This window comes from Sebastes fasciatus, chromosome 24 (genome assembly GCF_043250625.1).
Source record: "Sebastes fasciatus isolate fSebFas1 chromosome 24, fSebFas1.pri, whole genome shotgun sequence".
In the NCBI taxonomy this organism is placed as follows: domain Eukaryota; kingdom Metazoa; phylum Chordata; class Actinopteri; order Perciformes; family Sebastidae; genus Sebastes; species Sebastes fasciatus.
Genome location: NC_133818.1, coordinates 16,406,002 through 16,430,433, shown reverse-complemented (window position 1 = coordinate 16,430,433; position 24,432 = coordinate 16,406,002). Strand labels below are relative to the sequence as shown.

Sequence of the window (24,432 nt, the reverse complement as noted above, 5' to 3'; positions counted from 1 at the left end):
AGCCTCGTCGCTTAGAAACCACCTGAGCCTCTCTAACATCAGGGTAGCAACGGTAAAGTTCACTATCGGTATGCGAGGCAGCAAGTAGACAACATTGTGGTAATTATTGTACATGTCAGCTCCGTTATAAAGAAGAACAGTATATTAAGTCGATGGTAGTAACTAGAGAGTCCTGTCATGGCTGGAAGGTGCGTCCGAGTGGAGCCGCAGTCAGTCGAGTTCACCGATGTGAAGGTGGGACAACTCTACCAGACCACCGTCACTGTGACTAATGATGGGACAGCTCCGAGGACAATACTGATGAGAAAGCCTGCTTTAAAGGTAAACTTTATTTAACCAACTAACAAGAAGAATTCAACAAGAAAAATCACCAACTACCAATTTGGCGTTAACGCTGCTAAACTGCTCTCTAGCTAAGCTAATGCTAGGAGGCTAATTGACGCACTTAGCTAGCTAGCTAACACCTCGTGCTAGAAATGATGCTAGCTAGCTAATTGACGCACTTAGCGTTATCTAGCTAACTTTAATTAAGCTAAGTTAGCTTAATTAAAGTTAGCTAGTTAACTTTAATGACTCTAAATATGGACCGACACTGTGCTATTATTCATTTGTTAAATATTTATTTTACCGGTATAGTACTTTATTCTTTTTCTCCTTTTTTAGAGAGTTGTCAATGTTTCAGAGAGACTAATTGGTGTATTGGTGTGTTCGATAGGTAAAGGAAACCCTGAGGTGTTTCTTTAACCAACTAACAAGAATAATTCAAGTATAAAAATGACAACTACGAATTTGGCGTTAACGCGAGCTAAGCTGCTCTCTAGCTAACACCTCGTGCAAGAAAATATGCTAGGTAGCTAATTGACGCACTTAGCTAGCTAACTTTAATTACTCTAAATATGGACCAAGTCCAGTATTATCCATCCATCCATCATTATCAATGGGCATGTCATAGCTAGCAACATTTTGTGAAACAGACACTGTGCTATTATTCATTTGTTAAACATTTATTTTACCAGTGTAGTACTTTATTCTTTTTCTCCTTTTTTAGAGTTGTCAATGTTTCAGAGAGACTAATTGGTTTGTTCGTTCTACTCTAAAGTTGTCCCTCTATTAACTCTTTCTGCCTTATCTGAAAATACTGTATTATCTCTTAAAATGTGTCTCTAAATGTTTGCTATTTAATCAAAAGGTACCACCAAAGTGGTTCTTTCTATACATTTGATTGCTGCTATTTTCTCTTTTTCTTTTTCTTCTTCTTTTGTTGTGCAGTTGTTCAAGTTGACAGCATCGAGCTCATCCAAGGTGGTGGCTCCAGGTCTGTCTGTAAGCGGCCTGCTGGAGTTTACTCCAGAGGAAGAGGAGGAGGTCAGAGACTGCCTTCTAATTCATGTAGATAATGAAGGGGCCATCAAAATCCCACTGCTCGGGTAAGCAGATATAAAGATATTTAGAACCAAACACATTGCTTGTGACATTTGTTGATGTCCATGCATACGTCTTCTCAACTCTGTCTTTCTTTATATGCTCCTCTAGGTTTCCCAGGGCTTGCTCCTTCTTAACTGACTCAGTACTAGACTTTGGGTATGTTGCAGCAAGCAGTCAGATGATCAGCAAACGCCACCATATAACCAATCAGGGATCAGCACCAGGTAAATTAAGCATGTCTTTCTTGGCCTGGATGGGAAACCTGAGAACACTCAGATGATAAACAGTATATAATAGTTTATAACACTGAAACATGCCCAGTGAAGTTTTTTTTAGACAGTATACTACTAATTAAAATACAGTTTGACTACAGTAGTAGTTACAATAGAAAACAAGAAACAAACAAGACTATAATGCTTTGATTGAAGCTACAGATCTGTTGCTTCTTGCAAGTGACCCCATCCCTCCCCCTTTCCTCATTTACAACACTAATAGTCAACATTATAAAAACAGAATAGTGATAGTCGATTTGTAAAGATATAAATCCTAGGGACTGTTTACTAAATTCCCACCATGATAATACTCATATGTATTTGTGTGTGTGCACTGAAGGTGTGTTCCAGGTGCAGTACAATGGAGACCCCTCAGTCACACTGTCACCCTGCAGTGGAGTCATAGCAGCTGGCGCCACCCAGTGGCTCAAAGTGGAACTGTGCACAGACAGACCCAGACACATTGATGAGAAGGCTTTGTAAGAAAGACTTTACAACAAGATAACTTTGAACACAGCTTTTCAATTTTTATAAAAGTTGGTTTCTAAGTAACTTAGTCATGTTTTTGAGTAACAGATGTGCACTCTACCTGAACCTCTCCCTCCTTTTGTCCCAGGTTGAAACTCCAGAATTGCTCTGCTGTAGTTCTCAGTATAAAGGCTGAGGTGGTGGACCAGCGCCTTGAGGTTTTTGACCTGCAGGTATTCAGTGGTCCAAGTGGAATAGTACTTAATGGTGATACTCCATTTATCTTTATTGCATTATTTCTGTTGCTGAACGTAACACAACTCTGTGCTGTTTTACAGGGCGCGCCACTGTCCTGTCTGTGGTTTGGACCCGTATACTTCGGGACGTCCCGTTTGGAGAATGTGGTTCTGAGAAACAATGCACCCCAGGCATGTGACTGGGTCTGCCTGCTCCAGGATACTGCTGCTGGCACTGAGGTGGTGAGTAAGGCCCTCAGGCACAGCTGCTATGCAGATAGGCATAGTTGTGTTTAAACAAGGACATGTTTAGGTAAAGATACAGACAGGTTAATAGAAAGTAAAAACAAGGCTGTAGTTTGGTTGGAAGATGGGTTGGAAGCCAGTTGTACTGAACTGAAACTGAAACAAGACTTTATGACTGTGATGTCTGTGTAGGGAACAGACCTCCAGAAGAGCACAGACGCCGCCCTGCTGGAAGGAATGGAGAGGTACAGCCCAGGCACCCAGGACGTCTCTCAGGTCTTGGGGTGTGTTCCCAAACAGGGTCGACTGGGACCTTATGACAAAACAACAGTGGCTGTGTGCTTCACCCCTATTACCAAGAGGTAAATTGTGTGTGAATGTGCATGAAAACAAAAAAAACATACATTTCTGAATTTAATGCCAAAGAGTAAAACATACCCAATGGCCTAAACATTAAAACTGCTTCTTAGAAATGTCAATATAGTAATGTGTTATAAAACAGGTGTCGGTTAAACGTCCTCTAGAGCCAATACAAAGCTAAAAGTCATAGGCAGAGAGGGGGACAAAAAAAAGCAAATGTGTTACCACTGTCGGTGAGGGGGGAAAAGGGGTTACTCCCCGTCGGGGAATCGAACCCCGGTCTCCCTCGTGACAGGCGAAATACTCACCACTATACTAATGTGGAGCATATAAGGGAAAAGGAGGAGGAGCTTGTTTTTAACCCTACGACTACAACATGACACCATATCTCTTTCAGTACAAGTGAAGAGAAGAAGCGTGATTACTCAGCCAGACGGCAAGACTACTGTCTTTTCCTGCTATTTGAGTCAGTGGGAAGCAGATATGGCTTCACACACCATAACGGTACTCACAACACACACATGCACGCGCACGCACACACACACACTCTCATGTCGCATTGCATACTACAATCCAACAAGTCGTGGCTACTGTATGTAACACACTGACTATGGATGAGAACCTCATACAACCCCACTTCAAAATCACCTGAACTATCCCTTTAATGAGCTGAAAATTCATTGATTAATTAACTGATAATTAGATCACATTGATATTTTGATTAAAAGAGTCTTTTTCTTCGTCTCTCTAGGTAACAGCAGTGTTGAGCTGGCGGTGACAGGCTCTGGACTGCCTGTGTCTCTGGTGCCTAGTCCCTCTCACAGATTTGACTTCCTCACCTGTGTGACAGGCCGACGTGTGGACCTGCTGTGTGTGCTGCAGAACCTCTGCCCTCAACTTCCTGTCAACTTCCGCTTCCGCAAGTTAGCACATTTCACCACCAAGCCCTCCACTGGCACAATTGCCCCTGGGCAATGCCAGGTAAGGATGGAGATTGATTCAGTTATTTAATAATTTATACATCCAAGCAGAGCAGTGATTGTGGGATCTTTTTTTCTCTCTGTTGCATTCCTCAGGATGTAGTTTTGTCTTTCACTGCACGGCAGCAAGGGAGCTTCCAGGTGTGTCAGAAGCTGGATGTCTTGGGTCATGTTGCTCAGAGGAGCACCGCTGAAGGTGTTACTGGACTCGAGCTTCACAGCTTCCACACCCTCACTCTACACCTGTCTGCTGTCTGCCGCAGCGACACCGCACACCCCGTGCTTAAACTAAATCCTGGTAAATATTGAAGGATAAATCCCACGAAAAGACAGAACCCAACTATACGTCTGTCTCTCAAGACTTTGACTTCCCTACCCTGTCTGTGACTTTAAAACAGCACGGAAAAAAAACGAAATTTCCTAAAACAGCTGACCACTATCTTTTATTAACATTACTTGAACAGGAGAAAATAATGCATTTTTAAGGGACTATTTTCAGCGGCGGATTAATCCACATTTGGTGCTCTAGTGAGTATTTACAGCAGCAGTATGGTGTATGAAGGCCTGAGTCAAAATGAACTACGTGTGTTCATGGTATTGAAGGAGCATGTCACCCAGTGCAACAGTGTGGCCAGCAATGCAGCTCTACGGCACATCGGAAGAACATATATCAGGCTTTGATACACACATAATATTTGTTAGAAAGATATATTCATTGTTGGTTTTGGTCTTCTCATGGGATTTGTTGACAAGAAAAATATGTCTATAAAAAACATCATCAGACTGTAGATGATTTTGATAACCTGTCCTGTTCTAATTGGTTGTGTCCCAGGCATCACTCCAGCAGTGACCAATCCAACCGGATCCCTGACTCATGTCCGGTCCAGTGAGCTAGCACGCTGTCGCGAGATGGTGCGTGCTGCTGTCCTCAGCGCCGACAAAACGCGACTCCACGAGCATCACAGGGAGAGGAGTCAGAACGCGGAGGAGGAGGAGGAGTTCCTGGCTTTTCCTAACGACCGAGCCACGAGCATCAGGCCTGCCTCTGCACACAGACAGTACAGGTAGGGGTTAAAGGGAGACACTGCAGGCAGAAACATAGTTTTTCACCGATTTTGGGCTATTTTGCTTCCATAACGTGTCTTCTTTCAGACTAGTGGAAAGAAAACATCCAAAATACACATTTAGGTGTTTTAGGTGTCAAGAAATTGACATTTTGTTGTTGTGTTAAAAACTGTTAAAGATTCCGCAGTTACTGAACGGTTCCTGTTATTTTATTTTATTATTGTATTCTTTTATTCTACTTTGTGCAAGTACATTGAGAGAGCTGCATAAAAAACGGAGTCAAATTCCATGTTGTTGGCGAAATAAACCTGATTCTGATTCTGGTCTTTATTGTGTTCAGGACCATCTTCACTGGTGTACGCCGCTATCGCTATGTGGACACCAACTACGCCTTCACTGAGGAAGAGGAGGAACAGAGACGGCAGAATCTACAGATTTACTCAGACTTCATCGAACAGCTCAGACAAACACGCCTACAGAAGATCAAGGACAGGTCGGCCTTCTTATGGATTTTCGGATTGTTGACATAAAGGCCCGTCTCAAGCTTTTTTGTCACACAGTTACACCTTTGTTTTTGGTTGATAGGCAGCAGGAAATAGTGGAGGAAGATGTGGATATTGGGATTGTTCCTTCTCAAGGGCTTGTTCCACCTGCACTTTGCATCAGTGACCTGGAGAGCAGTAAGATCTCAGAGACCAAACCGAGCTACAGCTGTGCTTCCGAAGCAGCCAAACGGAGCTGCCCCCAAGACATGACATCCATCACCCGGCAGGTTAACAGTCAGGTCAGATTAAAAGTGGTCAGATCAGTTAACTATTACACAGAGGAAAGTTTTCTTTTTTAGCTGTCTCTGTGTATTCTCTCTAGGTAATGAGTGCAGTTCCCACTAGCAGCCAGGAGGTGGCAGACTGCACCAGGACTCTGACAGCTCAGGAGCTCTACCAAGTTGTCATAGGTTAGAGATTCAACTCAGAAGGGCAACACTCACTGTTTCTAATAATAGTGTTATACATAAGTGAAGAAGAATTGTTTTAAATGTTGAAAAATGTAAAAAAAAAAAAAAAAATCTTTCCTCATTAGGTCCCGTGTTAGTGGACTTTGGCGAGGTATGTGTGCAGTCGGTGTGTGTTCAGAAGCTGGAGCTGGTCAATCATCTGTCGGTGTTTGTCTGGGTGCAGCTGGAGGTGGATTGCCCTGAGCTGCAGGGCTCCTCACCCCTCTCCCACGTCCTGCCACCCCGCTCCCTCAGCACCCTGCCGCTGACATTCCAAAGCAAAAAGCAGGGTACCTTCTACAGGTCAGTAGAGGAAGCAGCTCACACTTTTATTATATATTTTAAATCAATTATTGCAGTTAAACTTCTTTCCTCCAGACCTGTGTCCTACTCTGTGAACCAGCAACACCCGGGTCAGATAGTGGTCCAGGCCCAGGTCGTCCCCTTGGCTCTGGAGCTGTCCACCACCCAGCTGGTGCTCCGCCCCACCCACACTCTGCTCGCCCAGTCAGGATACAGGAGCTCAGTTACCCTTCGAAACCAGCGCAACCACGCTGCAGAGTTCACATGGAGACCAGTAGTCACAGAGAAAGGCATTCTGTTCTCTGTTCGACCAGCTACAGGTGCTAAAAGTTTTAGTCTCCCTCCCTTTTGTGATTGTCTTCAAGAAGATTTATTGTTAATACAGACTTTTAATTAATAGTTTTACCTATTTGAGTTAGGGCTAATACAATTAATCTGCCCCCTCCTCAGGTACAGTGGAGCCCTACAGAGAGTTGGACTGTGAGGTAGTGTGGCATCCCTCCTTCTCCTCCCCTCCAGAAGGAGACTTTGACCTCTGTGTCCATGAGGGCAACACACAACGCCTGCACTGTGTCGCTAAGGTCTGGCTCTAGAATAGGGAAGATTACTTTGTATGAACTACTCATATTTACTGCTTTTGCTTTGACCACTTGGGTATGACCGGGGGGTATGTAGGATTTGTGTCAAACCAACTGCATGCCAGCTATGTTTTCAGCAACTACTGTTACTTTCTGCCTTTATTCAAAATTTAGACAAGTCAAGTGATTCCATGTCAGCAATGCTTTTGCTATTGGATGACAAGTGAACTTGGAAAATGCTCACTCACATTTTCATAAAGTTGGACAAACAAATACATAAATGCCTTTAAGTGTAAAAAAGTAAGTTGGTAAAGAAATATATTATATTAAATAATTAAATCATTTAAGTTTAATTCAAATGTAAGCTCTTTCCTTGGTCAGCTCAGTGTTTATTGAGATGATATATTTGCCATAATAAACGTGTCAGAACCATGGATAACATCAGCAGAGAGAGACAGAGACGGAGAGGAAGCGTGCTACCCACTGAGCGAAGACACGTCCAAAAGACATCAATTTAACGTCTCTGTCGACCGTCCAAAAGACCTTGGAGCCAGAATGAAAGTTTTTGCGACGTCTTTTTTAAACGTCTTTTTAACATTCAGCTGTTGATGTCAACCTGAGTTGCACGTCCACAGATGTCCAAAAGGGGTCCTAGTCAGATGTCTAGATATTGAACCCATTTTGCACGTCCGCAGACATCCAAAGAAGCCCCTAACCAGACGTTCAAATATTGAACCCCACTTGCACGTCGACCAGACGTACAAGTGACGTACTGAAACTTATTTTGGAAATCTTGTAATCTAATTAAAGCAGCAGTGGGTAGAAATGGAGCAAATATGATTTAAAAAAAGTTATTTTTATAAAACAGTCACACACGGTACTGCATGAGATGGGTAATCTGAAAAAAATCATGTTCCTCCGGTGCTCCCAATGGCATCTGCAGGATTTCACAGATCGGAGGAAAACAACCAATCAGAGCAGATCTAGAGTCTGCCGTCGATGAGAGCCGGCTGTCAATCACTCGCGAACTCCGGTCAAGCTAGGCAGCACTGATCAAATATGAATCAATATTCTGTTACTGTAATGCCTATTTCTCGCCTCAAATGTTTTCAGAAACATTTACACGTTCAGTGCCATTCTTTGCCCTTCTTTCAATGAAGAAATACTCTCCAGTTCTGATATAACTGATGCTATTGCAGCATCTATGCTAACCTCTTTAGGAGCCGCCATTGTTGTTTCGAACTAACAGTCCTATCCGTGTCATCTCACGCCATGACTCACCGGGTCTCACACACCTAAGCCACGCCAGTAGCTCCTCACAGGACCCTGATCGGTCCGTGATCTGGCGAGCTGGACATAAACACATTACTGGAAGCCTGACAAGATGGATTTTTCGTGTGACATTGCGAGAATCCAGCTGCCTTGCAAGGTGATATCAGATGTGCACTTGAACCATCTGCTGTAATAAGTTTATAGTCTGTTCCTTCACGGAGAAGAATGGCTATAAAAACATCCATAGAAACGTTTCAATTCACTCCTGCGACATTGTTGAAAATCCAGTTCTTTACATTAAACAACCATCAGGGATGTGCCTTGCAACATAAATGATGTGATGTCACCTTGAGATGACTCAAGACAGCTATAATTAATGTTAATAGTAAAAAGATTTTCAAAACATCAGTGATGAATGAAACAAAACAAATTATCAAATAGAAAGAGCCTCTCTCTTAACTTTTTTTAACCAATGTTCAGCAATCATAGGAGGCCAAATCCATCAAAGAGGCAGATATCGATTCCTCCTCTGACAGCAGCCTCAGTACACCAGAACACAATCCAGCAAAGTGCTGTGTTTTAAGTAAGGCTTGTGACTTTCATGCTTTTTTCAATGGGAACAACTCCCCCCCCACTCGTACTTGCTGTTCTGTAATCATCATCATTACTATTGCTCTCTTCACTGAGTCGTACACATGCTCCAAATACCGGGGGGCTGTCAAAAGTTGTTTTGTAAAATGTGGGAAATCAGTGACTGGAGTAGAATTAGACGAGGCAGGTTCAGGGAGAGTGGGTAAAATACAAATGTAGGATTGAATTTCACAGAACAATGAATTTTCCTCTCCGTCCTCCTCTCAGGTTGGGTCCACCATTGTCCAGCTGGCAGAGAAACAGGTCACATTTGGATCAGTGCCTCTCAACATGCCTTCTATCAGAACTGCAGTCTTGCACAACACTGGAAAGAACCAAGCCTACTACCAGGTGACCACACAGACACTTGTTTTTGCACAGATACTTACCAAACAAGAAAAATAGCCCGTCCCTTTCTGTTCCGTGCTCTCTGTCTGTCTGTGGCAGGTGCTGGATGTGTGTCCTCTGCCAGGCTTGGTGCTGAGTCCATCTGAGGGCGTAGTGCCAAGTGGGGGGCAGGCTGTGCTCCAGATCCACTTCACCCCCGACTCTGTCATCAAGTTTGCCACCAGGGTGGAGGTGAGAGAGCGATAGAAGAGAAGGCTCTATATTTTGATATTCTGATGTTTCGTCTATGTGTGTAAGGAGTAAAGAGATGTATACTAAGCGTGTGTGTGTGTGTGTGTTACAGATAGCTGTGAGGAACATGAAGTCCATTGAGCTCAGAGTGGGCGGATCAGTGGAGTTTCCAAATGTAGACATCAGTGTGGTGAGTTTCTCTCTGTGTTTTGAGCAAAAGGTAAAGCCGAAAATCTAAAACATGAAAAATCTTGTTCAGCTTTACTCTGCTGATACAAATAATGGGAAGATCATCCACACTGTCGCTTGAATAGTGGAATGGTCTGTGTTCCTTAACATGTTAAAGCCCCCCTCCAGTATATTTACATGATATTTCATATTTATTTGAGTCATTTCATAAACCAATAAATCTGTTTATCTGTCTCAGTTTGTCTCTCTAGCTAGTTAGTTAGTTAGGTGTAGTTAGCTAACCTAACTTGTTGCATCAGCTAACTGAAGGTTTAATTTTATTTTTTAGCTTCCTCCACCTTAGTTTAGTGTGTTTATTTTCACAATGGCATTTGTGTGTGCGGTCAAAGGGTCAATCAACACATTGGTTTATACGAAACCACACGCTTACTGTCTCTCTCACGCTCTCTTCTCTACCGTCTCCTGCTGGAGATAAATTAACGGAAAGCAGCCGATAATGGAGGTTTGTGGGCCTCTAACAGGTCTGGATGACGACGGGGAGCGACAAAACTTTCAGCTCAAGAGAAAAGTCCCATTAGAGAAATAAAGGAATCACAGTGCAGCCCAGTGTGGTGTCAGAGCTGGAGCTGAGGCGAGAGCAGCTGTAGCTGGTGGACAGTGCACCTCAAAAACGGCGGACCTCAGCAACATGACTATCCGTCCTCCGGTGCGCTGTGGCCGGCGTGTGGCGCAGTGGCTCCTCGGTGTAGCAGCAGTCAGACAGCTGCCTCACCAGGTTGTTAATGCAGCAACAAATTGGTCAAAATTTAAACAGGAATTAAAATTTGAATATAGTGATTGATACTGATTAATCAGCAGACGAGGTGGCCGAGTGGTTAAGGCGATGGACTGCTAATCCATTGTGCTCTGCACGCGTGGGTTCGAATCCCATCCTCGTCGAAGTACTTTAGGGGACGGCTGTAGCTCAGGTAGAGCGGGTTGTCCTTTAACCAAAGGTTAGCGGTTCGATCCCCGGTTCCTACTGTCTGCATGTCCAAGTGTCCTTGATGGAGACACTAAACCCCAAGTTGCTCCCCGGGTGTTTCAAATAACTTAGGATAGGTTAAATGCAGAGGTCAAATAGCATCTATGTACCTGTATGTATATGACAAATATAATTCAGTTTTTTACATTTACATACACAAAAACGACACTAAAGGAAAGGGGAAAATCAGAATAGATCTCCTTTAGATGAGCATTTGTTTTCCCTGTAAATCTATCATATAAATCCTTAGCTGTGTGTAGGTGGTCCATTTCTCTAAGAAAGAAAATGTGCATTTCTTTGATAGATGAAGGAAATAGAAATCCTACACCAAAACTGCGCTGCAAAATATCTTACTCTAACATTTATTTTATAGCTCAGGAATCCTGCACCACGCTGTGTGTCGTAGTGCACTGGCCTTGCAGACAGGCATTTAGCTGCAAGCAGCGGCTTCATGTAGGTCCTGAAACTGCATTTGAAACGGCGGACCTCAGCAACATGTCTATCCGTCCTCTGTGGCAGGCGTGCGGCGGTGCGGCTCCTCGGTGTAGCAGCAGTCACACGGCCACCCGCCAGGAATATGAAGCAAAAAATGTGTCAAAATGTAAACAGGAATTAAAATTTCAATATACTGATTGATACTGCAGACCTGGCAGACGAGGTGGCCGAGTGGTTAAGGCGATGGACTGCTAATCCATTGTGCTCTGCACGCGTGGGTTCGAATCCCATCCTCGTCGAAGTCCTTTATGGGACGGCTGTAGCTCAGGTAGAGCGGGTTGTCCTTTAACCAAAGGTTAGCGGTTCGATCCCCGGTTCCTACTGTCTGCATGTCCAAGTGTCCTTGATGGAGACACTAAACCCCAAGTTGCTCCCCGGGTGCTTCAAATAACTTAGGATAGGTTAAATGCAGAGGTCAAATTTCATCTATGTACCTGTATGTATATGACAAATATAATTTGTTTTTTACATTTACATGCACAAAAACTACACTAAAGGAAAGGGGAAAATCAGAATAGGTCTCCTTTAGATGAGCATTTGTTTTCCCTGTAAATCTATCATATAAATCCTTAGCTGTGTGTAGGTGGTCCATTTCTCTAAGAAAGAAAATGTGCATTTCTTTGATAGATGAAGGAAATAGAAATCCTACACCAAAACTGCGCTGCAAAATATCTTACTCTAACATTTATTTTATAGCTCAGGAATCCTGCACCACGCTGTGTGTCGTAGTGCACTGGCCTTGCAGACAGGCATTTAGCTGTAAGTACCAGCTGCACGTAGGTCACAACTTAAACTGTTGTTCTTGTTGTCGCTGCCATAGAGATGTTCATTTCTATGCTTTCTTTTTTTGAGGCCATGTTGCAGGTTGATCTCATCTTGACTTGTGTCATGATTTTTCCAGGTTTTTGTGACTGATACATGTGTATTTTCACTCTCATGTTGCTTTAAAAAAGCATGCAAAATATATAATAATTTCACACCATTCACACAAAACGGCACAATTTTTTATCTGTTCAAAATGTACGTTAAAGGGAGATTTGTCAAGGATTTAATACTCTTATCAACATGGGAGTGGACAAATATGCTGCTTTATGCAAATGTATGTTTATATTTATTATTGGGAATCAACCAACAACACAAAACAATGTCAGATATTGTCCAGAAACCCTCACAGGTACTGCATTTAGCATAAAAAATGATACTCAATCATAACATGGTAAACTGCAGCCCAACAGGCAACAATATCTGTCAGTGTGTCAGTGTGCTGACTTGACTATGACTTACCCCAAACTGCATGTGATTATCATAAAGTGTGCATGTCTGTAAAGGGGAGACTCGTGGGTACCCATAGAACCCATTTACATTCACATATCTGGAGGTCAGAGGTCAAGGGACCCCTTTGAAAATGGCCATGCCAGTTTTTCCTCGCCAAAATTTAGCGCTAGTTTGGAGTTTTATTTAGCCTCCTTTGCGACTCCTGGCTTTTGGCTCTCTCACTTGTCAGATCCCACGGGCACATTCAAGAAACTATTGTACATCAACATGCACAGTTTTGGATTTGTGGTGATGGATCCTGGGGTGCCCCGGTTTGAAATGGACTCCTGGATCATATCTGGGGTTTTTATAATTACTAATCTCCACAGAGCTGATAAAACCCTGGCTCGTAGATGATGTGGAAAGTGAAAGAATAGTGCGAAAGTGATGGTGTGAGGAAGAAAAGACATCAGACTTTGTGTTAAAATCTGAGTGTGTCTCTCTCTCTTTGGAAACAGCAGGGGTTGCACCTTTGAAAGAAATGAAATGAAGAAGGATATTCTGCTTTTGTGCGACTCCAGTCGTTGAAAGCAGAAACTTATTCTTTCTCTTTCAATCTTATTTGCTGTAGCTGTTAAGGTGCTGGAACCGAGTTTCCTTGGCAGGGCACGCTTCTTAAGCCGCTCTCTGAAACTTCAAGAATGGAGTTTTTAGATACGTTCTCTCTCTCAAACTCAGTAGATAAAAGGAATACAGACACTTTTCAGCCACTCTTTTTAATCAGCTTGACTCTCAAAAGTTATTTCTCCTTTTCTGTATGACTTTTGTGTTGTTGTTTACCCTGCTGAAATGCTAAAATAGTTGGATAATGAAATGTCTGGGCAAAACAACTGGATTTAATTCATCCCAGGCCTTATAATACATGCAATTTGTCCAGGTTTTGAGATATACAACTTCCAGATGACTTTCTTCCTCTGTTCAGTCCCATTTCCAGTTCTACGGGGTCCATGCTGGTTCTCAGCGAGCGATACTGTTCGCTCTGACAAACCACTCGCCAGCCGCAGCCCGGGTCACCTTCGACCTGTCAGAATACACAGACTTCTCTTTGCACCTCCGTCAGCCCTCAGCAAGTACGTTTTTACACACAAAGTAAAAAGTCTTTATGTGAATTAAATACACAACACATTGTCTTGCGTTTGTCTTGACTTTTGGTCTGTTTTTGTGGTTATATCTGTGCATTTTTATGAGCAGAGAAGGAGCCAGGTGTGAGTGTTGTGGAGGTCCAGGGCAACCAGATTGTGGACTGTTCCCTTGTCTTCTCCCCACCCCAGGTGAGCTTTTGACACAACAACTCCCAGTAGATACAGTATCATGGAGATTGAGTAGACCAAGCTCAAAATGCACATTTAGCATCCATGCATTGACTGTTCTCTAAACCCCTCCTCTGAACAGCGATTGTCCAACCATAGCTTAGCGACTGTTACTAGGCACAGCAGGTCTGTTAAGCCTCGGATGTCTCCACTTGCTGCAGTAGTGTACATGGGACTCTAGTAAGAGAGATACTCAATATACATATAAGTGTGTCGGGTTGTGTCCGTAGAAATCGAATAAAGGAGTAGAACGGACATTCCCATTCAAATCATCGTAGCAGGATGGTCAGAACGGTGGCTATTTGTATGTGTACCGTTGCCATTGTGACTGCCTTTGTAGCGGGCTAATAAATTTAGTATAAACTAAACCAATTTACTGCAAGTCGTGGACTCACTGAGGTGAGGTTTTACAGTAACGACTAAACTAAACTTAATGCTTCATCCACACACTCTTGTCAATGTTAACTTTCTCAACTAACACTCGTGATCCTGGAGAGTGAGTGACAGTATATATTGAGAGAAAATGGTATTTTCTTCGGCCATTGTTAAAAAAGCAAGCCAACAAAACTTGCTAGCCAGCGTTAACTAAGTTTCACACGTCATCACTACAGCAATCAGTGAGAATCCCGTCTACACTGAAGGGTGCACTATCTGTAGTGGCAACACGGCATAGAGAAAAGGACCTGGTACCAAAAGTGAGTCAAGTCAAGTCGATCAGAGGCATACCATGCAGTGGAAACACGGCTTATGGTGTAACATCATGACTTTATGAGGATTTTAATCTCTGGATATCAAACCAACACAGCTAAACGCAGCGCAAGTGTCATCTGAGGCGGCAAGTATGACCTTGAATTTACAGCAGCCGATAATCAAACAGTAGCAGGTGGTAGAGATGCTGGAATAAACTTTAATGTCATCTTTATACGATTATAACACATTTTATAAGTGTTGGCAGAGACGGCACAATGCCTTCTCTATTTATATTGAGCCATAATAAGCCATGTGAAATGTGTGTTTATTAGTCTGGGTTGTTTACTGCTGCTGTTGATGCTGCCGGTACACGTGGAATCTTGATTCAAGTTGGCATAATGTGCCGTTTTACATGCAGAATTGAAATGGAGCAAAAAGCTTGACAGGCATAGCAACGGTAACTAAGGCGGGCAGGGCTTAGCGAATGGTCAGTTAAAAAAATATCAATGACTTCCTGCAGGCAGCCAGCTATGATTTTGAGCTGCCACTGATGGTCAACGGAGTGAGATGGCCCACTGCCTCTCTGTCTCCGCTGCCCAACCCGTCCTCTTCCTCCACCACCTCCTCCTCGCTGTCAGCCGGCAGCTGGAAGCATGTCGTCAAACCCCTTCCCCAGTCTGTCACCATGGCGACACAACGGTCACAGCGCATACAGGCCACAGGTGGGGTCATCGATGTGGAGTTAGAGTTGCGTGTGTGTGTGTGTTTGTGTGTTGGTGAGTGATATCTATATTTTAAATACTATTCACTGTATTATTTCTGCTGGAATGAAACTGTAATCACAGCTGAAATACTGTGACATTGTATGTGCAGAACAAATCTCACACATAGGTTCACGTAGAAATGTCTTCTTTCCCTTGCTGTCTTTAAATGTTTTTAGTGCTGTGCGCTCCACTGGAAATGTCCCCCTCTAGCCTAGAGTTCCACATGGATCCCCTGGCACCACAGTCTGACGCTTACACTAAGGTATCAACGAGGTCTTACCTACCTCCATTCCCACATTTTTCCTTTCCCCTTTTCAAGCTTTCTCTCAACTTTCTGGATCTCCTCATTTTCACGTCTATCTGTCGTCTTGCACCGTCCTACTGACGAAAAATGTATGTAAAAACGAGCCGTTTTTGGCAGCTGTTGTTGTGACAATAGACCTATACTGTTCCAGTGCTTTGCATTGTGGGATACAGTACTGGTCCGATGCATACTGGAGATTTATTCTGAATTAGTATGACATCCGGGTATCTTTGACATACTGTAGATTTTGCTTTTGTTTGAATACTACATGCTACATTTTGGCCAAATCAGTACATACTACTAGTATAGTATGAGGTTTGGAATGGAGTGTTTCCTCTTCTTGTAGTCCCATTCTGTCTCACTCCTCTCTCCCGCCCCAGACAGTGGAGCTGAACGCAGCGTGTGAAGAGAGTGTGTTTTGGCGTCGGGGTGTCAGGAAACATGTGAACTGGTGGTTTGACTGCAGAGAGATAGTGGAACCGACAGAGCCCAGAAGAGAGAGGGAGCTCTGTGTGGTGTCTCCATCATCAGGCAGTCTGGGGCCCGGCCAGTCCATCTGCTTGACGGTCAGCGTCGGCACCGAGGCTATCACAACAGGTGAGAAATGACTGGAAACACACACACAAACACATTCTAATGGATATCTCTCACTGCCTTCCCCTCTCACTCACACATCCAGTCATTGTATACTGTATATAATATCACAATTTATATCAATTGACCCGTTTCTCCTTCACACACATAAGACTGGAGAAAATGCACAACATATGTCATAGCTTAATAGAGTGTAACATCCCTCAAAATATAATTTCACATGGGGCAAAACTAAGATAAAGTAAAGCATAACTAAATCTAAATTGAAGTGATACTCAGTTAAAGAATGTCCTTGTGCAGCTTCGATCATTAAATCATGGGACCTTAATAATCTTAAGTGGACCATAAACAAGGAATTATGTTTCGCCCTGGGACACAGCCTCTTAAGGCAAACTGAAAGCTACAGGCCGCTGATTCTTTTTTCATTTTTGTTCAATAGTTTTAGAAAAATGCATTAAAACTCAGTGGAGTTTTTGTGGAGGCCCACACCATTCACAGGGGTTATGTGGGGTATACAAACCTACACGCTGTGCTTGATGCACAATTATACATTTTGTCTGCACCGACTGATCTGTGTGTATATTTGTTCTCATAGGGTCCGCTAGAGTGACCAAACTGTCCCTTCCTCTTTACCTGGGAGACGAGGGAGGGGAGGGGATGGAAGGAGAGGAGGGACATCAACCCTACAGAGAGCTGTCCATCACTATCACCCTCCAGCTTCCCTGCATCACCATCCACCCCCCTCAAATCCTCCTGACACCAGTACCCCTGGAAAGCAATGCAACTGCCACACTCACCCTGAATGCCTTAGGATATGCTAGGTTGGTTTATAAACACACACACAGACACAGTGTTCTTCTGTTCACCCCAGGCCAAAAAACTGTCCCAGCAACTGTTTTGATTATTTGGATCATGACACACAGACAGCTGCTCTGCGATCACAGTTGTAGTCGTCAGCTTTTTGGGAAAGCTGAGCAATAACATTGATGGATTTTTATTGTATTTACATTTTTCTAGTGTTGAGCCACTGGAGCTGAATGTATGCAGAGGAAACACTGCCACACACACAAACTGACTACATTATTCATTTCAGTGGGGTTTTTATCAGTCAAGCCAGGAATCCATTAACTGGCAGGTCTGCACTCATGTTGCTTACATTGTAAGCCAACTAGCTAATCCACATTCCTCGGTGGTTTACATTGTTGTTCAGATTTCAGAGTGGACAGCAATCTGGTTGCACTATTACAGTCCTGGCAGCATTTTCTGACCCAAATCCCTGTGACTGAACTGAGGAGCAAAGGGCATCTCTTCAAGAAAACATATCCCCAGGGCACTGTTTACGCACTATAATATCTATATAAAAAAGGATGGGGATCGAGACCCAGTTCTATAAGGACCCGATTCCAAATTTCTCAAAACCCCAAAATCAGTAAGGACTGAGTCAGGGAGGATGAAAACTAATTTTGGGACGAGAATTAAAAAGAAAAATACCCTGCTAACATTACATCAAAGCAGGGACGTCAGAGCAAGGGGGCTAACCATGAAGGTGCCCCGAGCAGTTGGGGGTTTGGTGCCTTTCTCAAGGGCACCTCAGCAGTGCCCAAGAGGCAAACTGGCACGTCTCCCTAACACTCAGAACTTGGTCCATGCGGGGACTTGAACCAGCAACCCTCCGGTCTCAAGCCAAGTCCCCAAGGACTGAGATGCGGCCTTAACTATGAGGATTCAAAACTTCCTCCTCTTCATCTCCCATCTCCTTACATCATATTTTGCCACGGGCAAAATGTGATGTTAGGAGCGGATAAGTGCATCTTATCCAGCAGCTCCTCCAACTTTAGGACGTGCAGCTAGCAGGGCCGATTCTAGCTTTTTGGGGGTCCTATGCAAAATCTTGTTTTTTGACCAAATGTTTTACGCATACAATATATATATATTTTAATTAAACTTAGCCTTATTGTTAACAAAAAAAAATCAAAACAAACAAATTACAAATAACAAACTAATAAAATGACTTTTTAAAATAAAAAAAACAACTGTTTTGGATAAATTATACATTTATGAACAAAGATAAATCACTTTGGATGTTTGATTTATGTTAAAGGTCACTTTGAATTATTTTAACTGTTCAGAAATCAAACCGTCACAGACTCACAGTTAGCAATAAAAGCAATATCAGTAAGAATTCATTGCCTTCTTGTCTTTCCCCCAAATAATAGAAAAGCATCGATAAAGAATTGGATCGTTAAGCAGTCTCGAAACTGGTATCAATATCAATAAAAATGGTCGATCCCTATCCCTAGTACCCTGTACCCACAAGCAATAGTGAGAAGGTTGCTTATAATATTGCATTGGAGCAAAAAGTTGAATGTTGTATCGGAGATGTTCTTCTACCTTTGCAGTGGAATCATGGTGTCAGCTGACGTGGACGAGGTGGAACTGGAGGATGGGACAAAGGTCCAGCCTGTTTCCGTCATCTTTCCAGAGGATAACAACATCCCTGCCCAGAACCAGGATCAGGTACAGCCCTGTACTCAGACCAGTTTACACTATTATGAAAAAGTCATGGCCAAAAAAGGATGCTGTTTTTGTCACTTGCCCCAGTGCAGAGTTTTGTGTCATGTGGTCTAATGCTGTCTACAAGAATCTGTACTGTATTTGTTTTAATGGGGATTTAGGGTATCAGAGATGTTTCCTCCCCACCAAGAAGATATAAAAGTCACACTTATACATCTAAAATTAGTGAATGCACTTTGTCCTTTGAAGGTATTCTATCGTCGATGAGCTGGCAAATTAACATACTACTCTAAATGTAATTGGTTTAACTCACAAAGTGATGTAGGTCCACACTATTAGGCATATACCATGGCTGTATTTACAGTATGTGTAAATGACTTTTTCCCACACTCAGTCTCTATTTCATTCTGCTGTCTACAGTACATCCACACACTGTCCAGATACCATCATATCTATATGAATTACAGTCACAACACGAGGCTGTGTTTGAAGAACCCGTAACAGCTTGAGCAAAACCCAATTTTGTGCCTGGCTGGCACTTTAACAGAAATACTATCATGATATGTGGAATTATCCCACTTTTCACACTTTTTATCTGCAACCATAGAGACATCCAGCTGGCATTCAGAGCCAGGAGGCTGATGCGACCTCTCTAATCTGCAAAGTGTCCTTCTGGTCCGCCATCCCTCTGTCCCTCTGCACAACCATCACCTTCACTGACCACCTCCACAACAGGTAACTGCTTATTCTACAACACATCTCTTTTTCTTGTCTCGTAGTCTTTTTGCCTACTCGATGGACTCAACACATTGAACACATTGTCGGTTTGGTCTTTTCATGGAATTTGTTGACAATAACAAAAATAGAGAATATCAACAGCATTATCCTCTAAACCCATAAACTTAAAGTTGATTCAATCCACTATCTTGACTTTTATACTTTTTCTGTTTGGTCTCTGCCGTCAGGTTCAAGGTGAAGTTGTGCGCTATCGCTGACAACTGTCTGTTGACAGTCTGGCCCCAAATGGCCGCGCACCGCTCCGAGCAACAGATAGTTCTCAAGACTGGTACTGGCACTCTATACATACACAAACACACACACAAAGTACCTATATGGAGCATGGATAGACTGAAGGAGGAAGTTTGGAAAAACTGTTGGGTATTGGTGGAGTGGCAGCATCTGGTGAACAGTCAATGAGTGCTAAAGCTATAAAGGAAAGCATTCTTGCCACATGAATAATTTCTAGGGCTGTCAATTGATTACAATATTTAATTACGATTAATCGTGATTGTCCATAGTTAATCGCAATTAATTCTAAATTAATTTTGCATCTTTTCAAAATGAACCTTAAAGGGATATTTGTCAAGTATTAAATATTCTTATCAACATGGGAGTGGGCAAATATGCTTGATTTATGCAAATGTATGTATATATTTATTATTGTAAATCAATTAACAACACAAAACAATGAGAAATATTGTCCAGAAACCCTCACAGGTACTGCATTTAGCATCAAAAATATGCTCAAATCATAACATGGAAAACTGCACCCCAACTGGCAACAACAGCTGTCAGTGTGTCAGTGTTCTGACTTGACTATGACTTGCCCCAAACTGCATGTGATTATCATAAAGTGGGCATGTCTGTAAAGGGGAGACTCGTGGGTACCCATAGAACCCATTTTCATTCACATATCTGCAGGTCGGAGGTCAAGGGACCCCTTTGAAAATGGCCATGCCAGTTTCTTTACAAAATATCAGACAGCAGTGAAATATACCCTCCATAATATCCCAGAGCCCAAGGTGATGTCTTCAAATTACCAAAGATATTTACGTTACAATGATACCAACTTGAGTTTGCAGCAATGATTATTTATTCAACACTTTTCTCTCCTTCGATCTGATTGGTTTATATGTGACTGCCATTTAGGGGCCACAGCTGTTGAGGCGATCCTTCAGCGCTATCACACACCAAGTCCTGCCTCCGTTCCCACTTCATCATCCTCCTCGTCGTTTGACAACATTTCATCAAACAAGAGCTCAGGTCAGAAAATCCAATGTACCATGTAATTGTATTTTGTTTGTAATTGTATCTCTTTATTTGTGCGTATGTCTGAGCAGGAGTGTGTTTTTACATTCTGTACTGTGTGTGTATCTGTCCTCGTCAGACTCTTTTCCAGACAGTGACAGTGTGAGCGGTCAGGCCAGCAGCACTACAGACGTCTCTCCTAACAGCGACACCTCAAGCAACCTTGGCGCCCCAGAATTCCCTGCTGCCAACTCAGAGGAAGGACTGTATTACCAGAATGTGTTGTTGGCTGTGGAGAGGTGGTTCAGCCTCTTTGGGTGGCCGAGTGGACCACACCCTATCTCTGTGCCGCACACGCTCAGAAGGTAAGTTTCCCAATAGTTCAGCCACATTTTGAGACTAGATGACTTTCACTTTTCGGCACTTCTATAATAAATATCTCTCCCTCCAGAGTTGTGTCCAAAATTCAAACCAATCCTTCCGGTGGACGGACTTATCGAGTCAGTCAAAATAAAGACTCCAGGTGTGTACATGAGTGATGAATTTTCTGACACACCCTTTGAGCAGATAGATGAAAATGTTTTGTAGTTGAGCTGTCTCAAATGAGTCATCCTCAAGCTGAAAAGTCAGCATGACAAGATAACATAGAACTGGATGTTTAAATCTAGTCAACAACCATGATGGAACTAGGGTGGGAATCACCAGAGGCCCCACGATACAGTATTATCACGATACTTAAGTCACGATATAATCTTACTGCGATGTTAAACATTTTGCGATATGCCGAGTATAGTGAAAAGATATATTGTGATTTATTACCGTTTGTCAACATCTGTTTTATCTTATAAAACACAGTTTTCACTCTGTTCATCTCAGTTTTCATTCACACATCTAGAGGTCAGAGGTTAAGGGACTCCTTTGAAAATGGCCATGCTAGTTTTTCCTCACCAAAATTTAGCCTAACTTGGAGCGTTAGGTAGCGTTCTTCCCGACAACTAACATGACATGGTTGCAGTGTTAATTTCGTTAATGAAAACTATGACGAAACAGGACCTTTTTTTTCCATGACGAAGATGAGACAATGACGAGATGGTACCAACGTCATTAAACACGACAACGGTGACGATATCACACATTCAATATCATTGACGAAAAAACAGGAGACTCAAATTTAGTCTGTAGTAAAATCTCTTTATATTTGTCATCTTTCACCTTCTCTTCCCCTCCCTCTCTGTCTCAAAAACACACACACACAACACGCTGTGGCGGCGCTTAGTCCGTCTTTGTCCTTCTTGTCTCACACCTCAGTCCTGAACAATTGTGCTACTATAATGCATAAAGTTGGCGGTTTGCGGGTCGGGTGGTTGTGTAACACATTTTTACATGTTGGGTGGGCGGATTGGCTCGAACTAACTGCAAAGCTGCATTCTTCATCATTCAACCAGTGTTTTTCATCACATAATGATAAGATACAATTTTATGTGAAATAAATTTGGCTAAAATGACAGAAATATTCAATATAATCTGATGACTAAACAGGATTAAGATTAAATAAAAGAAAAAATAGTTTACAAAAATAAGAGAAAACATTTTGACTAAAATTAAATGACTTCTCAGCGACTAAAACTGGACTAAAATGTTTTGAGTTGTCGTCGGCTAAAACTATGAAGGATAAAAACGACTAAAGCTAGACTAAAACTATAAAGGCTAAAAACGACTAAAACTATGAAGGATAAAAACAACTAAAGCTAGACTAAAACTATGAAGGATAAAAACAACTAAAACTATGAAGGATAAAAACAACTAAAGCTAGACTAAAACTATGAAGGATAAAAACAACTAAAACTATGAAGGATAAAAACGACTAAAGCTAGACTAAAACTATGAAGGATAAAAACAACTAAAACTATGAAGGATAAAAACAACTAAAGCTAGACTAAAACTATGAAGGATAAAAACAACTAAAACTATGAAGGATAAAAACGACTAAAGCTAGACTAAAACTATAAAGGCTAAAAACGACTAAAACTATGAAGGATAAAAACAACTAAAGCTAGACTAAAACTATGAAGGATAAAAACAACTAAAACTATGAAGGATAAAAACAACTAAAGCTAGACTAAAACTATGAAGGATAAAAACAACTAAAACTATGAAGGATAAAAACGACTAAAGCTAGACTAAAACTATAAAGGCTAAAAACGACTAAAACTATGAAGGATAAAAACAACTAAAGCTAGACTAAAACTATGAAGGATAAAAACAACTAAAACTATGAAGGATAAAAACAACTAAAACTAGACTAAAACTATGAAGGATAAAAACAACTAAAACTATAAAGGCTAAAAACGACTAAAACTATGAAGGATAAAAACAACTAAAGCTAGACTAAAACTATGAAGGATAAAAACAACTAAAACTATGAAGGATAAAAACAACTAAAACTAGACTAAAACTATGAAGGATAAAAACAACTAAAACTATGAAGGATAAAAGCAACTAAAACTAGACTAAAACTGAAGGATAAAAACAACTAAATCTATGAAGGATAAAAAGGCTCTTATGTGCAAATTGTCGGTCTCATAAAATAAGTCTGATAGAGCGTTAAAATGGGTCAAGGAAAATAGTAGATGATGCTGGAATTGAAGTTCTGGTGGGATTTAATTTGATATCATTGGGCATTGATCCGTCTCTAGATGCAAGGAACATAACTATTGTATTGTTGTGTCCAGGTCTGTAGTGGACATGCTGCATCACCTGACTGGCAAACAGATTCCTGGTATTCCTCACTGTCAGGTGTTTACAACTGATATAGACCAGCGCACCAATCAGCTGCTACAACAGCATGAGGCTATGCTTACTTTTCTCAGGTAGGTCTTACTCCCAGATACCATGCTACAATGCTGCTGACTAAAGCTCCTTTCAGACATGCATTTTGTTACCTACATGTGATAGAAATTTGACATGTTGGTCTTGTGTTTGAATAAGTGATTGATTCTTTTTTATGTAGAGGTCACAACAGCAATCTCACAAGGTCAGACCTAGTAGCAATATTCTGTAACAACATCGCACAAGTATGATTTGAATGCCGTCAGTAGAAAAGGTAAAACTTGACATAAATTAAATGCATGCCACAAAAAAAAAAAACGATGTCTTTATGGCTTTAGTTTTGATAAGTGAAATGAGTCATGTTGCTAATTGCAGCTTGCATTTTGCAAATTTGGATAGACGGGCCATTGAGGTGAAATATCGTGTGAGCATTGTGGCTCTTTCCTTTAATTTCCTGTCATTTCTGAATAAAGCCGTTAGAAACATTTATGTAACGGACTATGGAAGACCAAACCTGCCAAAATGAAAAATAAATAAATAAATGACTCTATAAATAAATAAATATGTCCGCGTTTCTGGCGGCATCGGTCTGGAGGTTCCCACTCTGAACGAGCTAAACCTCGGGGATAAGACTGGCGGTGGGTCCGGTCTGCAGGGATGAAGACTGGAGTGCAGCTAGCTGGCTAGCATATAGTCGATCTGTGCATTCTGACCCCATGACACATGTTGAGTGACAGACCCCTCATTTGCATAATGAGGCAGAAATGTATAAAGAAAAGAATACAGAAAAAAATAAGTTTGGGAAAATAAATAAGGGATGAAATGCAAAGGGAAAATCGTTCAGAAATAAATAAATGAATACATGTATTTAAAAATGAATTAAAAATAAATAAATAAATAAATGGAAAACTTAAACAGAAGAGTAAATAAATAAGGAAATTAATACAAAGATAAATAAATAAAGAAGTA

At 41.8% G+C, this 24,432-nt stretch overlaps 1 protein-coding gene and 2 non-coding genes across 5 annotated transcripts in view; all 3 read left to right on the top strand.

Annotated features, from left to right (window-relative positions):
• Positions 1-24,432, top strand: part of LOC141762851 (cilia and flagella-associated protein 47-like) — a 69,781-nt gene continuing 45,349 nt past the window's right edge. Inside the window, exons 1-33 of one of the 3 annotated variants that reach the window (XM_074626947.1) lie at positions 1-321; positions 1,270-1,427; positions 1,534-1,649; positions 2,038-2,176; positions 2,314-2,398; positions 2,504-2,644; positions 2,840-3,009; positions 3,405-3,511; positions 3,759-3,988; positions 4,084-4,285; positions 4,820-5,051; positions 5,393-5,545; positions 5,638-5,836; positions 5,920-6,007; positions 6,133-6,349; positions 6,425-6,669; positions 6,800-6,930; positions 9,058-9,180; positions 9,277-9,408; positions 9,521-9,598; positions 13,353-13,500; positions 13,622-13,701; positions 14,951-15,152; positions 15,371-15,456; positions 15,879-16,095; positions 16,688-16,913; positions 18,492-18,609; positions 19,214-19,341; positions 19,572-19,672; positions 20,536-20,649; positions 20,774-20,999; positions 21,086-21,157; positions 23,367-23,504. In XM_074626947.1, the coding sequence (XP_074483048.1) occupies positions 178-321; positions 1,270-1,427; positions 1,534-1,649; positions 2,038-2,176; positions 2,314-2,398; positions 2,504-2,644; positions 2,840-3,009; positions 3,405-3,511; positions 3,759-3,988; positions 4,084-4,285; positions 4,820-5,051; positions 5,393-5,545; positions 5,638-5,836; positions 5,920-6,007; positions 6,133-6,349; positions 6,425-6,669; positions 6,800-6,930; positions 9,058-9,180; positions 9,277-9,408; positions 9,521-9,598; positions 13,353-13,500; positions 13,622-13,701; positions 14,951-15,152; positions 15,371-15,456; positions 15,879-16,095; positions 16,688-16,913; positions 18,492-18,609; positions 19,214-19,341; positions 19,572-19,672; positions 20,536-20,649; positions 20,774-20,999; positions 21,086-21,157; positions 23,367-23,504 (4,946 nt within the window). In that variant the 5' untranslated portion in view covers positions 1-177. Of the gene's footprint in view, positions 322-1,269; positions 1,428-1,533; positions 1,650-2,037; positions 2,177-2,313; positions 2,399-2,503; positions 2,645-2,839; positions 3,010-3,404; positions 3,512-3,758; positions 3,989-4,083; positions 4,286-4,819; positions 5,052-5,392; positions 5,546-5,637; positions 5,837-5,919; positions 6,008-6,132; positions 6,350-6,424; positions 6,670-6,799; positions 6,931-9,057; positions 9,181-9,276; positions 9,409-9,520; positions 9,599-13,352; positions 13,501-13,621; positions 13,702-14,950; positions 15,153-15,370; positions 15,457-15,878; positions 16,096-16,687; positions 16,914-18,491; positions 18,610-19,213; positions 19,342-19,571; positions 19,673-20,535; positions 20,650-20,773; positions 21,000-21,085; positions 21,158-23,366; positions 23,505-24,432 lie in introns of those variants that run through there. The other 2 variants (XM_074626946.1, XM_074626948.1) reach the window with 2 other exon arrangements.
• Positions 10,455-10,536, top strand: trnas-gcu (transfer RNA serine (anticodon GCU)). Its single transcript has one exon. It is a non-coding gene; the product is annotated as a tRNA-Ser (tRNA).
• trnas-gcu (transfer RNA serine (anticodon GCU)) lies at positions 11,274-11,355 on the top strand. The gene has a single exon. It is a non-coding gene; the product is annotated as a tRNA-Ser (tRNA).